The following is a 15428-nucleotide window of genomic DNA, read 5'->3' as shown; positions in this document are numbered from 1 at the left end:
ACATATAAAATAATCAGAGGGTTAGAAAGGCTCTCCCCATCCACCCTTTTTCCTAGGATGGTGACGGCGAGCAAGAGGGGGCATAGCTTTAAATTGAGGGGTGAAAGATATAGGACAGATGTCAGAGGTAGTTTCTTTACTCAGAGAGTAGTAAGGGAATGGAACGCTTTGCCTGCAACGGTAGTAGATTTGCCAACTTTAAGTACGTTTAAGTCGTCATTGGACACGCATTTGGATGTACGTGGAATAGTGTAGGTTAGATGGGCTTCAGATCGGTATGTCAGGTCGGCACAACATTGAAGGCCGAAGGGCCTGTACTGTGCTGTTATGTTCTATGAACTATAACCACAAAGATGTGTGCATGGTCACCCTGGAAACTACAATAAAAGACAATGGACTCACAGATGAAACACAACAAGCCATCTGACAAACTATGATCCCCACACTAAGTCGAAGGAACAAATAAGACACCCTGAACATATCAGAAAAAAATCACTAGAAAAACTCAAGAAAGACAAGAACATTATAATCCTGCCAGCAGACAAAGGGCACATGACCATCATTATGAACAAACCGGACTACGTTCCCAGACACTGAAGAGAGTAAAGGATGCAGGACAGATAACCAAGACCGACTACATCAGAATGAAACCAGAAGGCACAAACACACACCCTGCTTCTAAAGACCACCTAGAGTACACAAACCAGACCTCCCCCTCAGACCCGTTGTCTGCCTTTCAGGCACACCTTCACACAAACTGACCAAGGACCTACAACAGAGACTGAAACACTTAATCGATGGATCACCCCACCCCATCCACTCAATACCCTTGAATGTAAAAATCAGTGATGTTGAGATTTTGGGTATCTTTTGACATCACAGCATTTTTCATGTTTTTGACATCCCACGCGACAAATAAACATTGGCCACATTACTAGAGGAAACAGACAGACAGACCAGCAGCTCCATCAGCAATGACAATATACTCAAGCTACTAGACTTGTGCCTTACCACACGCTTCATCTTTAATGGTCATGTAAGCAAACGGATCAATGACATGCCCATTGGGATCACCCAATCTCAGGACCCATCACAGAGGCAGTCATGCAAAGAGGAGAACACACTACCCTCGCCCCTCATTCAACCCGTACGTGGATGGCACATTTGGCATCATTAAACACACCAAACTGGTGGAAACCACTACCTCATTATCATTGCCAGGATTAAATTTGTGAGAGAAGAAGAAAACAACAATTAGCTTCTGTTTCTTGACGTCAGAATTGAATGTATAACCAATGGTGAGTTCCAAAACTCTGTATACAGGAAAGCAACCCACACTGACTTCAACTTCTACAGCAATCACCCCAACGTACACCACCTCCCACCCACCCCTCTGCAAAAATTCCATCCCCTATTCCCAATTCCTTTGCCTCTGCCGCATCTGCTCCCAGGATGAGGCATTCCACTCCTGCACATCCCAGATGGCCGCATTCTTCAAGGACTGCACCCCCCCATCCCCCCCCAGTGATCGAGAACGCCCTTGACCGTGTCTCCCGCACTTCCCGCAACACATCCCTCACACCCCACCCCCACCATAACCACCCTAAGAGAATCCCCCTCGTCCTCACATACCACCCCACCAACCTCTGGATACAACGCATCATCCTCCGACACTTCCGCCACCTACAATCCGACCCCACCACCCAAGACATTTTTCCATCCCCGCCCCTGTCTGCTTTCCGGAGAGACCACCCTCTCCGTGACTCCCTTGTCCGCTCCACACTCCCCTCCAACCCCACCACATCTGGCACCTTCCCCTGCAACCGCAGGAAGTGCTACACTTGCCGCCACACCACCTCCCTCAACCTATCCCAGGCCCCAAGATGACTTTCCATATTCAGCAGATGTTCACCTGCACATCTGCCAATGTGGTATACTGTATCCACTGTACCCGGTGTGGTTTCCTCTACATTGGGGAAACCAAGCGGAGGCTTGGGGACTGCTTTGCAGAACACCTCCGCTCGGTTTGCAATAAACAACTACACCTCCCAGTCGCAAACCATTTTAACTCCCCCTCCCATTCCTTAGACAACGTGTCCATCATGGGCCTCCTGCAGTGCCACAATGAAACCACCCGAAGGTTGCAGGAACAGCAACTCATATTCCGCTTGGGAACCCTGCAGCCCAATGGTATCAATGTGGACATCACAAGCTTCAAAATCTCCCCCTCCCCCACTGCATCCCAAAAACCAGCCCAGCTCGTTCCCTTCCCCCAACCTGTTCTTCCTCTCACTTATCCCCTCCTCCCACCTCAAGCCGCACCTCTATTTTCTACCTACCAACCTCATCCTGACTCCTTGATCTGTCCGTCCTCCCCGCACTGACCTATGTCCTCCCCATCTATACTCTCCCCTCCACCTATCTTCTCCTCTATCCATCTTCGGTCCGCCTCCCCCTCTCTCCCTATTTATTTCAGAACCCTCTCCCCATTCCCCTTTTCTGATGAAGGGTCTAGGCCCGAAACATCAGCTTTTGTGCTCCTGAGATGCTACTTGGCCTGCTGTGTTCATCCAACTTGACACTTTTGTTATCTTGGATTCTCCAGCATCTGCAGTCCCCATTATCTCTATTCACAAACAAAGTTGTGTTAGGACGTGTTTTAACTGGGCCATTCATTGCAACGTGTCAGAACTACGCAGGAAAGAGGAAGAGCACCCGTATGAAATCTTCACTATGAACGGATATCTCTGCAACTTCATCCGTAGGTGCCTACTAAACAGACAACAACAAGAGGACACAAAATGCCCTAACACAGTGGCCTCCACTGCCCTACATCAGGAACATGTCGGAACTGACAATGACACTCCTACAACCGCTAGGAATCATGATAGCACAAAAGCCCACAGCCATGCTATGACAAACACTCACAAGGATTAAAGACCCTATTCCCAAATACTATGCAACAACTGCCACAAAGTTTACATTGGGCAGACAGGAAGGAAACTAGCCATCAGAATACACGAACATCAGCAAACAGCAAAACGACGCAACAAACCTTCTCTACTATCAGTGCACTCGGACAGCGAAGGCTGTCAGTTTAACCGGGACAAGGTAACCATAGCAGCCCAAGCCAAACATAGACACGCACTGGAATTCCTGGAGGCACGGTACTCCACTCATACTTAAATCAACAAACGTACAGAATTGGGCCCCATAGACAAACCCATTCAGGACAAAACTGGAAGTGACACTGCTCACCATAGCAGACTGGACAGTATAAATTTGAAGCGGAGTAGAACGACATTGCTTCATCGGAGGCCTCACTGATGATATTACATAGCATGGTGTAATGAAACATCTAAACGAAAACAAGCCAGCTCGGCAAGCAAGTCAACCCGAGTTGACCCGAACTACAAATCTTTACAAAAACCTTAGGCTTTAGTCCTGGGTTTTCCATAAGGTACTTTGGGGTTCTGTCATCATTTAAGAATGGAAGTAGTTGTGGACGCTATCACCTGTTTAGCTGTTTAATTGCTCATCACCATTCACGAGTGAATGTTGCAGGATTGCATTGGTTTTGGCCATAACATCCTCGTTCCATTATCTAGCATGTGTACAATCCTGTGTGGGAGCTAAAGGAGGTTAACTTTATTATTTTTAGATCTCCCTCATGGTAATGTGGTGAATGTTTTGGGCCTTGAAGTCACTTGAATACAAGCCTGCTAGTTTCCTACAATATCTTGTGACTACCCTGTTTTAAACTGCTAGATCTGTTGAGAAGCTATCCCATTTATGATGATATTATCATGCAGCATAATTAGGGATAGTCAGTGTTCAGATAGGAACATTTCTCCAGTAGGAGTGTGTGATGGTTATTTCAGATATAATGGTCAGAAACATCTACATTGAATAGTTTGGCAAGGATGAGGGTGAGTAGAGTTTTCCTTCTTAGTGGTACCCTCAACACTTGCTACAGAACAATCTGACGCACATTTTTTGGATGAGAGGTGATGGTGCTTCTGAGCCTCCTTGGTGATGTACATTTGTAGTGCCTCACCCACAATACATTCTGTGCCTTTTCTACTCTGCATTGCTTCCTCCAAGTGATTTTCAACACTGAAGAGATTCATAGCCAGGTTGGCACAGTATGTGGTAATCAGCAGGTGGTTTCCTGACCCATGTTTCATCTGATGCCATGAAACTTCATCATTATGTTTAGAGACAATATTGACTGCAAGTCACTCCCCTGTGGCTGTGTCCCATTCTGTTCTAACATGTGGTGGGTCTTTGACAGTTAGACAGGACTACCCAGAGATGACGGTGATGTATCCAAGATATTTCCTGTAAGCTATGATTGATGAATACGACTACATCAAGCTGTTGTTTCAGTAGTCTGGGATAGCCTTTCCAACAAAGCCTAAGATGTTATTGTACAAGACTTTGCAGTGAAGACTGGGCTGCAGATGCCATAGTTGTTGCCTGTGAGAAGGTGATGAAGCCCAGCCTGGGGCAGCTACAGTCTGAGGCAATGGTAGACTCACAGTACCATTGGATAGGAAATTTCATGATTTTGATCTTAACAACATTGAAAGTAAGTCATCAGGTTTTAATACTATTAAAATTTGGTTCTGATTAGGTCACAGAATGGTCATTAAAAATAAGGAAGGAAATGAGAGTGATTGACAGACAAATCAGAGGTAAGTAAAGATTTTCTATTTCCACTGTGTGGTTCAATTGAATGTTTTAGCACAGTATACTGTATGAAGTTAAATCTATACCTCTGGGTCTGATCTTTTAGTACAATGTTGTGTCTACAGTATTCCATAACATAATGGAGAGGTTTTCATAAGCAAAATTTCCAAGCAGTGTGAATAGAATGTAGCTTTGAAATAACAAAGTGCTGGAGAAACCTCAAGACCAAAGAAATAGGAACAGGAATAGGTGCAGGACGTTTAGCTTCTCTAGCCTGCTGCACCATTCTGTAGGATCATGACCGATCCAACATTCTTCATATCTACTTTCCTCCATTCCCCATAGCCCTTAGATTCCCAATTAACAGAGGAATTAATCTATCACAGCCTAACTTGGCAATTGTCTTTGGACTTGAAACATCAACGTTTCTCTCTCCACCGCTGAGTTTCTGCAGTGCTTCATTGTTTTTATTTCACATCTCATCACCTGCAGTATTTTGTTTTGTTTTTCTAGAATAAAACTTGCTTCTTAAAAACTTTGACTGTGTTGGAAAGAGTTTTCACTTTTTTTAAAAAAAGCTATTATAAACATTTTATTGTACATTCATATATTTTGATTCATCCAGGACAAAGCAGCCTGTTCGATTGGCACCGCCTCCACAAACATGCACTCCCTCCACCACCAGCGCTCCATTACAGCAGTGCATACAGCCTACAAGATGCACTGCAGAAATTCACTGAAGATCTTTAGACAGCACCTTCCAGACCCATGGTCACTTTCATATAGAAGAACAAGGACAGCAGATACATGGGGGTACCAATTTCCCTCCAAGCCTCTCACCACTCTTGGAAATATATCGCCGTTCCATCAGTGTCACTGGGTCAAAATCATAGAATTTCCTCCCTAATGGCATTAGGGGTCTAGCTACAGCAAATGGACTTCAGTGTTTCAAGAAGGCAACTCACCACCTCCTTCTCAAGGGCAACTGTGGATGCTGGCCAGCGAGCGAGGCCTATGTCCCATGAGTGAATAATAGAAGCATCAACTCTGCCATTATGCCAATATAATTTAATCCTCAGGGCAAATTCCTGATCAAGTATGGTGACAGTGTACTGTTTTAAAGAAGACTTCTATAATTAGGATGTTAACATAACACTCAAGCTTGGTTATTCTATATATTTAATAAAGACAAAATCCATAGAATCCCTATAGTATGGAAGCAGGTCATTTGGCCCATCGAATCCACAGTGACCCTCCGAAGGACAGCCACCCAGACCCATCCCCTATCTTATAAACCTGTATATCCTATGGCTAATCCACTTGACCGATACATCCCTGGAAACTGTGGGCAGTTTAGTGTGGCCAGTCCACCTAACCTGCATATCTTTGGACTGTGGGAGGAAACCACAGCACCTAGAGGAAGCCCATGCAAACACAGGGAGAATGTGCAAACCCCATACACAGTTATCTGAGGGTAGAATCGAACCTGGGTTTATGGCACTGCGAGGCACTGATTAGCCACGATTTGTAGCTTTTTCTTATAAATTGGGATTTATGTATTTAAATAGGCATTTAATTAAAAAACATCAAAGAGGTACAAAAATGTAGAAAGAAAGCCTGTGAAAGAATATTATCAAGCTATTTCTAGTTCAAGGAAAAGCTCAGCAGATCTGGCAGCACCTGTAAAGGGAAAATCAGAGTTAATGTTTTGGGTCTGCTGACCCTTCCTCAGAACAAGTTCAGCATCTGTAGTTTATTTGGTTTTTATACCTCTCCAGCTCATGATTTCCAGGTTTAGCAAAGATCAGCCTATATCTGCAGATTAAGCTGAAACCCATCAATCGGTCATCTTTGTTTGGTGAGAGACCAGCCTAGTTTAGTTACCTAAAGAAACAAAGAAACCTACAGCACAGGAACAGGCCCTTCGGCCCTCCAAGCCTGCGCAGATCAAGATCCTCTGTCTAACCTGTCAAAGGGCGGCACGGTGGCTCAGTGGTTAGCACTGCAGCCTCACAGCGCCAGGGACCCAGGTTCGATTCCAGCCTCGGGTAACTGCCTGTGTGGAGTTTGCACATTCTCCCTGTGTCTGCGTGGGTTTCCTCCGGGTGCTCCGGTTTCCTCCCACAGTCCAAAGATGTGCAGCCTAGGTGGATCGGCCATGCTAAATTTCCCTTAGTGTTCAGGGGTGTGTGGGTTATAGGGGGTCTGGGTGGGATGCTCCAAGGGGCGGTGTGGACTTGTTGGGCTGAAGGGCCTGTTCCACACTGTAGGGAATCTAATCTAATCTATTTTCTAACGATCTGTGTCCATTTGCTCCCTGCCCATCCATGTACCTGTCCAAATATATCTTAAAAGACGCTAACGTGCCTGTGTCTACCACCTCCGCTGGCAACGCGTTCCAGGCACCCACCACCCTCTGTGTCAAGAACTTACCACGCATATATATCTCCCTTAAACTTTCCTCCTCTCACTTTGAACTCATGACCCCTAGTAATTGAGTCCCCCACTCTGGGGGAAAAAGCTTTTTGCTATCCACCCTGTCTATACCCCTCATGATTTTTGTAGACCTCAATCAGGTACCCCCTCAATCTCTGTCTTTCTAATGAAAATAATCCTAATCTATTCAACCTCCATAATCGTAAGGGCAGTGTAGTTCGTCTTAACTAGTCCAAATTTTATAAGAAGGTGATAATGCCTTTCTCAATGTGTGTGTCATAGACTAAAAAGGTCAACAGTTTATTCATTGGCTTGCCCTGTGTTAGTGAGTCTCCAGCTACGATGGTTACAGGAGAATGCAGTTTCTTTTTGAAGCTCCTGGTCAGCAATGGAGTAAGGCAAAAAGGTAAACTTACCATGGTTCTACTAGGGATAACATAGTGTGGAACTTGAGGAACACAGCAGGTCAGGCAGCATGCTAGGGCTGTGCTCTCATTAGAAATGACTGCTTTAGCCTGAGACAATGATGAGAGTTTGAAGAGAGTCCTTCACAGTAACCTCAGCCAATGCAGGCATTGATCCATTCTGTTGGCACCACTGTACATTGCAAACCAGCCATCCAGTCAACTGAGCTAACCAAACGGCGGTTAGCAACAGAGGAAACAATAGTATAAGTTGTCTATTCTTGATTGCTGTCCACTGACCCTTATTGGAATTGCATTTGTACGGTTAACAATTAGCTCTAATAAATTCTGAGGTTATATGTTGTTTCCCCGTACCTTTTAGTCAGTTTTGCATGCTGTTTTTTAATTTTTGTTCCTCTTAATTTTGCAAACATTTTTTTGAAAGAAACTAATGATTTTTTTTTCCTCATTAACCTTTTTCAAGTTTCATGTTTTTATTTTAGGTAGAATGACTAAGCTCTTAAAAAGTACCATTATTCAGACCATGCGAGAGTTTTTCCAAATAACAAGGCCATGTGTTTAAATCTCATTTCAGAATTACAGTTTGTAATCTAGGCTGGCAATTTTGCATTGTACTGAGGATGCAATGTTTTCTTGGCAGTGCCTTGAAATCCATTGATACGTACAGATGTATGTTACCAACCAATTTAATTTAAAAGAAAATTATTTAAATGCATTATTTAAAGAAAAAAGCATTCTGATGTTCATGCCAACTTTTTTTTTCAAGGAAAATCATTCATCTCTTTGATAATGGGATCATTTGTGTAAAACGTGTCCTGGCTTCACTGCTCTTCAAATAATTTTCTGGAACCTGTTGGGGCAGCCTAAGCACAATGAATTTTTTTAAGCATTTCTTCATAATATATCACTAACACTGGCTAGACGTGCATTTTCTGCCCATCCCAAATTGGTGGTGAGCTGACTACTTGAACTGCTGCAGTCCATAGCGATATTTTGTGAAAATAAAGCGCTGTACATTTTTTTAATCCTTTCTTATCTCTGTTAGATATTCAAAGAGAAGAGGAAAAAGTCAAGCGTTCTGTGAAAGATGCTGCAAAGAAAGGCCAAAGGGATGTGTGCACTATATTAGCAAAAGAAATTGTGCATTCAAGAAAAGCCGTGGGAAAGCTGTATGCATCAAAAGCTCACATGAACTCTGTCCTTATGAGCATGAAGAACCAGCTAGGTAAGTGGTTATTATTGTCCCTCCAATTTCAGGAAATGTAATAATCAACATCTTAAATACTTGTGGTGACTGCTGTAAACCCATTTTGATCGACTTAAGACTCCCAAAAGTAAAGCAATGAGCTGAGGGTGCTGAATGACATGCGACAACATTGTTTTCATGAGGACATATTGAGGGAGGAGCAGGACTGAAGTCACAGTATTATAGGGGATACATTCACTGAGCCACCATGCCGCCCTGGTTAACACTGCAGCCTTACAGCGCCAGGGACCCGGGTTTGATTCCAGCTTCGGGCAACTGTCTGTGCGCAGTTTGCACGTTCTCCCCGTGCCTGCGTGGGTTGCCTCAGGTGCTCCAGCTTCCTCCCACAGTCCAAAGATGTGCATGCTAGGTGGATTGGCCATGTCAAATTGTCCGTAGTGTTCAGGGGTGTGTGGGTTATAGGGGGATGGGTCTGAGTGAGATGCTGCAAAGGGTGGTGTGGACTTGTTGGGCCGAAGGGCCTGTTTCCACACTGTAGGGAGTCAAATCTAATCGAACCTAAAATCTTCAGGTGAGCCATAATGGGGCATGAAGAGGTAGTGATGTGCTAGTATTGATCGAGATGTCAGTTGCAGCAATTAGGAGGGATATCTTGGAAGGACTTCTCAATTGAGGCCATACAGGTGAAACTTAATGAAAAGAGGGCGATCACGTTTGAAGTGTATGATAGACCCCAGACAGTCAGGAGGTGATAGAAGGGGAGAAATGTAGGGATAGACCAGTGTGAACATTTTGGTGGGGGTGGCTGGGAGGACATTGGGGATCAATGAGAGAGTACTTTGGTGACAGTCGTCATAAATCAGTAGGATCTAAGATAGCCAGGGAAAAGGACAAAGACAGAACATAGAACAATACAGCGCAGAACAGGCCCTTTGGCCCTTGATGTTGCGCCGACCTGTGAACTAGTCTAAGCCCATTCCCCTACACTATCCCACCATCATCCATATGCTTATCCAAGGACTGTTTAAATGCCCCTAATGTGGCTGAGTTAACTACATTGGCAGGCAGGGCGTTCCACCTTACCACTCTCTGAGTAAAGAACCTGCCTCTGACATCTGTCTCAAATCTATCACCCCTCAATTTGTAGCTGTGCCCCCTTGTACAAGCCGACGTCATCATCCTCGGAAAAAGACTCTCTGTCCACCCTATCTAATCCTCTGATCATCTTGTATGTCTCTATTAAATTCCCTCTTAGCCACCTTGTCTCCAATGAGAACAGACCCAAGCCCCTCACCCTTTCTTCAGAAGGCCTTCACTCCAGACCAGTTCACATCCTGGCAAATCTCCTCTGTACCTTTTCCAATGCTTCCACATCCTTCCTGTAATGGGGTGACCAGAACTGCATGCAATATTCCAAGTGAGGCCGCGCTAGCGTTTTGTACAGTTGCAGCATGACATCACGGCTCCGAAACTCAATCCCTCTACCAATAAAACCTAAAACACCGTAAGCCGCCTTAACAGCACTATCAACCTGGGTGGCAACTTTCAGCGATCTGTGTACATGGACACCAAGATCCCTTTGCACATCCCCACTACCAAGAATCTTGCCATTGACCCAGTATTCTGCCTTCCTATTATTCTTCCCAAAGTGAATCACTTCACATTTATCCGTATTGAACTCAATTTGCCACCTTTCAGCCCAGTTCTGCAGTTTATCCAAGTCTCCCTGCAACATTCTTCCACACTGTCCACCACTCTACTGACTTTAGTGTCATCTGCAAACTTACTAATCCATCCTCCTATGCCAGCATCCAAATCATTTATAAAACTGACAAACAGCAGTAGTCCCAAAACAGATCCTTGAGGCACCCCACTAGTAACCGGACTCCAGGCTGAATATTTTCCATCAACCACCACTCGTTGCCTTCTTACAAAAAGCCAGTTTCTAATCGAAACTGCGAAGTCTCCCTCAATCCCGTGCCTCCGTATTTTCTCCAATAGACTACCATTTGGAAGCTTATCAAAGGCTTTACTGAAGTCCATGTACACCACGTCAACTGCCCTACCCTCATCCACATGCTTGGTCACCTTCTCAAAAAACTCACTGAGGTCTGTGAGACACTGCCTGCCCTTGACGAATCCATGCTGACTATCTCCAATCAAATTGTTGCTTGCTAGATGATTATAAATCCTATCTCTTCTAATCCTTTCCAAAACATTTCCGACAACAGAAGTAAGGCTCCCTGGTCTATAATTACGTGGGTCATCTCTACTGCCCTTCTGGAACAAGGGCACAACATTTGCAATCCTCCAGTCCTCTGGTACTAAACCTGTAGACAATGAGGACTCAAAGATCAAGGCCAAAGGCTCTGCCACCTCCTCCTTAGCTTCCCAGAGAATCCTCTGCAAAATCCCATCTGGCCCAGGGGATTTATCTACCTTCACATCTTCTGGAATTGATAACACCTCCTCCTTACTAATCTCAATCCTTTCAATTCTAGTAGCCTGTAACTTAGTCTTCTCCTCTACAATATTCTTTTCCTGAGTGAAAACAGATGAGAAATATTCATTTAGCACCCCTCTGATCTCCACAGGATCCACACACAACTTCCCACTTCTGTCTTTGACTGGCCCTATTCCTACCCTAGTCATCCTCTTATTCCTCACATACCTATAGAAAGCTTTAGGGTTCTCCTTTATTCTACCTGCTAATGTCTGCTCATGCCCCCTCCTTGCTCTTCTTAACTCTCTCTTTAAATCCTTCCGAGCTAATCTGTAACTCTCCATCGCCTCATCTGAACCATCTCGTCTCATTGTCACATAAGCCTGCCTCTTCCGCTTAACAAGAGATACAATTGCTTTAGTAAACCACGGTTCCCTTACCTTATCACTTCCTCCCTGCTTGACAAGGACATACCTATCAAGGACACGCAATATCCGTTCCTTAAACCAGCTCCACATTTCGTTTGTCCCCATCCCCTGCATTTTGCTACCCCATTCTACGCCTTCTAAGTCTTGTCTAATCGCATTATAATTGCCCTTCCCCCCCCCCCCCCCCCCCCCCTCTGTAACTCTTGCCCTGTGGCATGTTCCTATCCCTTTCTGTCGCTAAACTAAACTTGACCGAATTATGGTCACTCTTTCCAAAGTGCTCACCTACCACTAAATCAAACACCTGGCCTGGTTCGTTACCAAGTACCAGATTCAGTGTGGCCTTCCCTCTTGTCGGCCCTTCGACATACTGCGTCAGGAAACCGTCCTGCACACATTGGACAAAAACTGATCCATCCGACGTACTAGAGTTATAACATTTCCAGTCAATGTTAGGGAAGTTAAAGTCCCCCATAATGAACACCCTGTTCCTTTCACTCCTGCCCAGAATCATTTTGCCAATCCTCTCCTACACATCCCTGGAACTTTGCAGAGGCCTGTAGAAAACTCCCAGCAGTGTGACCTCTCCTCTCCTGTTTCTGACCTCAGCCTATACGACCTCGTCAAATGTTCTTTCAGCCGCCTTAATACTGTCCTTGACTAACAAAGCCACACTTCCCCTCTTTTACCACCTTCCCTGATCTTAATGAAAGATCTAAACCCTGGAACCTGCAACATCCATTCCTGACCCTGCTCTATCCATGTCTCCGAAATGGCCACAACATCGAAGTCCCAGGTGGCTATCTATGCTGCAAGCTCACCTACTTATTCCGGATACTCCTGGTGTTGAAAATGGAATATTTCTCACCTGTTTTCACTCAGGAAAAGGGGAATATTGTAGAGGAGAAGACTGAGTCCAATCAATCAATAGGAGTTTTTCAAGAAAAAGTACAAGGCTAATATCTTTGTGTTAACATGAAGTGGGAGACAAAAGATTCTAGAAAGCCCTGGATGTTGAATATTCGGGATTTAACAAACGAGAAAAGCATATTGTAAGTACCAAGTGCTCAGAACACCAGAAGCCCTGGAGGTATATAGGAAGTATCGGTGCTAACTTAAAAAATAAACTAGGCAAGCTAAAAAGGGGCATGAAAAGACACTATAAATGGCAAAATAAATAAAAATCTAAAGACATTTTATAAGTATATTAGGTGCAAGAAGATAACTAGGGAAAAATAGGGCCCATTAAGAACTTAAGTGGCAAACTGCGTGGAGCTGGAAGACTAAGGTGAGGTTTTAAATGCGTACTTTACATCTGTATCCATGATGGAGAAGAATGATGACGGTGTAGAAATCGGGGAAGATGTATGATGTATTTAAGTAAATTACAATTGTGAAAGAGGAATCATTAGCAGTTTTAGTGTACTTAAAATTGGCTATGTTCCCAGCTGCAAATGACATGCAACCCAGGCTGCTGTGGGAGACCAGGGAAGAGGAGAGATAGCAGGGGCCCTGAAATTAATTTTCAGATTTTCCCTGGACACAACAGAGGTGCTAGTGGACGGGAAGACGACTAATGTGTTGCAATTATTCAAGAATGGTGGTCCGGACAAACCAGGAAACTAGAGACTAGTGAATCCAGCATTTGTGGTAGAGAAACAACTGGGAAGAATGCTGAGGGATAGAACTAATTCCATTTGGAGAGGGAAGGATTACTCAAGAATAATCGGCATGGCTTTGATTTGACGGGGAAATCACATTTGACAGATTGATTTTTCAGGCGACTAGATGTGTGCAAGAGGGTAAAGCAATGGATATAGTCTGCATGGAGTTTAAGGCTTTTGAGAAGGTCTTGCATGGGATACCGGACAAGAAGCTGGATACAAAATTGGCTTAGTGGCAGCAGGCAGAGGGCAATGATTGTAGGTTGCTTGTGTGATTGGAAGCCTGAGTGCAGTGGCATTCCACTGGGTTTGGTGCTGGATCCCTTGTTCGCACATGAGACAAAAATTGTCGGAGTGGTCAATGAAATCCGAGACGGACAGTATAGAGGGTTATTCAGTGGGCAAAACAATGGCAAATGAACTTTAATCCTGAAAACTTTCAGGTGCTGTAATTAGAAAAAATAATCAGGTAAAGGAGTACATGATGAATGGTAGGACCCCAGGATGTACAGAGGATCAGAGGGTTCTTGATGTGCATATCTACAGACCTTTCAGAACCACAGGACAAATTGATAAGATGCTTAAGAAGGCATACATGATATTTGTTGCTACATAGCCTACCATTACATGCCCCCTGTTGTTCGTCACTAACAGTCCCCATTAACAACTATTCACCCTCCCAGCCTGATCGTTAGCAACTGCTTTGTCTGTCCAACTGTCTTCCTCTTTCTTTGGGCTCTATCCTATCATTTACTCCCTGCACTACCCACCTCCCTATTTTCTGCATATAAACTGACGTTTTCCCGGCCACTATCAGTTCTGAGGAAGGGTCACCAGACCCAAAACGTTAACTCTGTTTTTTCCTTCACAGATGCAGCCAGACCTGCTGAGCTTTTCCTGCAACTTTGTCTTTGTTCCTGATTTACAGCATTTGCAGTTCTTTTGGTTTTTATTACATGATATTTGCCTTTATTGGTCAAAGAATTGAATGCAAGAGCAGAAAGGTTAACTCTGGAGAGGTGTAAGAGGTTAGTTAGGTTACAACTGGATTAGAGTGTGTGACTTTGGTTGCCACACCAAAGGACAGATGTGATTGCATTAGAGAGGGTACAGAGGAGATTTACCAGTGTGTTACTTGACTGGAGCATAATAGCACACAAGGCTATGGGCCAAATTCCAAGTAAGCTGGATTGGACATTGGCTATTAAATTCTCCCACAAAACTTTATTTTTAATACTTTCACAATAGCTGTAGTTCAATCCTTTTGTTGAAAAAAAATATGTTTGAGCAGTTTAGAAATGATCATTTAAGGTTTCATTTGCTGCTTACAATTTTGGCCCTGGTTTCAAATAAGGGCCTCTAGGCATTCCAAAGTTATCAAGAAATGGTAATTAAATATCAAATGACCTTATTTTGAAATGTAATGCAAATATTCAAGATGGCCAAATTATAGTAAAGAGTATGTTCATTTCAAATCATTTAAGTGGAAGGACAGATATATGCAGCTTTCATCTTGATTGCAAATTCACCTTCTCATAATTGCTGGATTTTTGTATAAAGTAGATGATGCTGTTACATATGGTTTGCTAAAAGAAATGAAAGTCCATGAATGCGGGCAATGTATTCTAGTCCTAAAGCTTTAACAGCATTGTTCACTAAATAGCGGGCAGGGGGTTCAATATCACAAAATACAGAACAATTTTTTCCAAATATGTTATTTGATAGTGAAATTTCCAAGAAAAAGAATCCCTTGAGAGTTTAAATGAATAAAAGGGCTGAAATACTCCTAAACAGGAATGTAACATAGTCTAACTGCCCATATGCATAGAACATTTGTTTTAGAATTGCTACCAACATGCATGTGCCACTTGAAGCGATTTCAAATATATCCTACGATGGAAGTGTGGAGTGTTTTGTAAGTTGTTGTTGATGGTATTTTTTTTTAAATGCTTTCGTTCCATTCAATATGACTTGTTTTTTAAGCAACTGTCTTCCAGTATTTCCTAATCACCTACGTGAGTTTTGCTGCCAGGTCATAATCTAACTATGTATCCTGACAGCAGTCTGTATTTCAAGTATGATGTTTTGCTTTGGGCAGCATACTTTACAAATGGGCATTACACGGTTTCGCTA

General features: G+C 43.7%; 1 protein-coding gene across 3 annotated transcripts in view; it reads left to right on the top strand.

The window, feature by feature from the left end:
* rnf103 (ring finger protein 103) overlaps positions 1–15428 on the top strand; it is a 75541-nt gene that overhangs the window by 51477 nt on the left and 8636 nt on the right. For all 3 annotated transcript variants that reach the window (XM_048532119.2, XM_059650211.1, XM_059650214.1), the window contains 2 exons: positions 4637–4697; positions 8599–8778. In XM_048532119.2, coding sequence (XP_048388076.1) covers positions 4637–4697; positions 8599–8778 — 241 coding nt within the window. The remainder of the gene's footprint in view (positions 1–4636; positions 4698–8598; positions 8779–15428) is intronic.

The sequence above is a fragment of the Stegostoma tigrinum genome, chromosome 1 (genome assembly GCF_030684315.1).
Source record: "Stegostoma tigrinum isolate sSteTig4 chromosome 1, sSteTig4.hap1, whole genome shotgun sequence".
NCBI lineage: Eukaryota > Metazoa > Chordata > Chondrichthyes > Orectolobiformes > Stegostomatidae > Stegostoma > Stegostoma tigrinum.
This window is presented reverse-complemented; position numbering and strand designations above follow the sequence as displayed.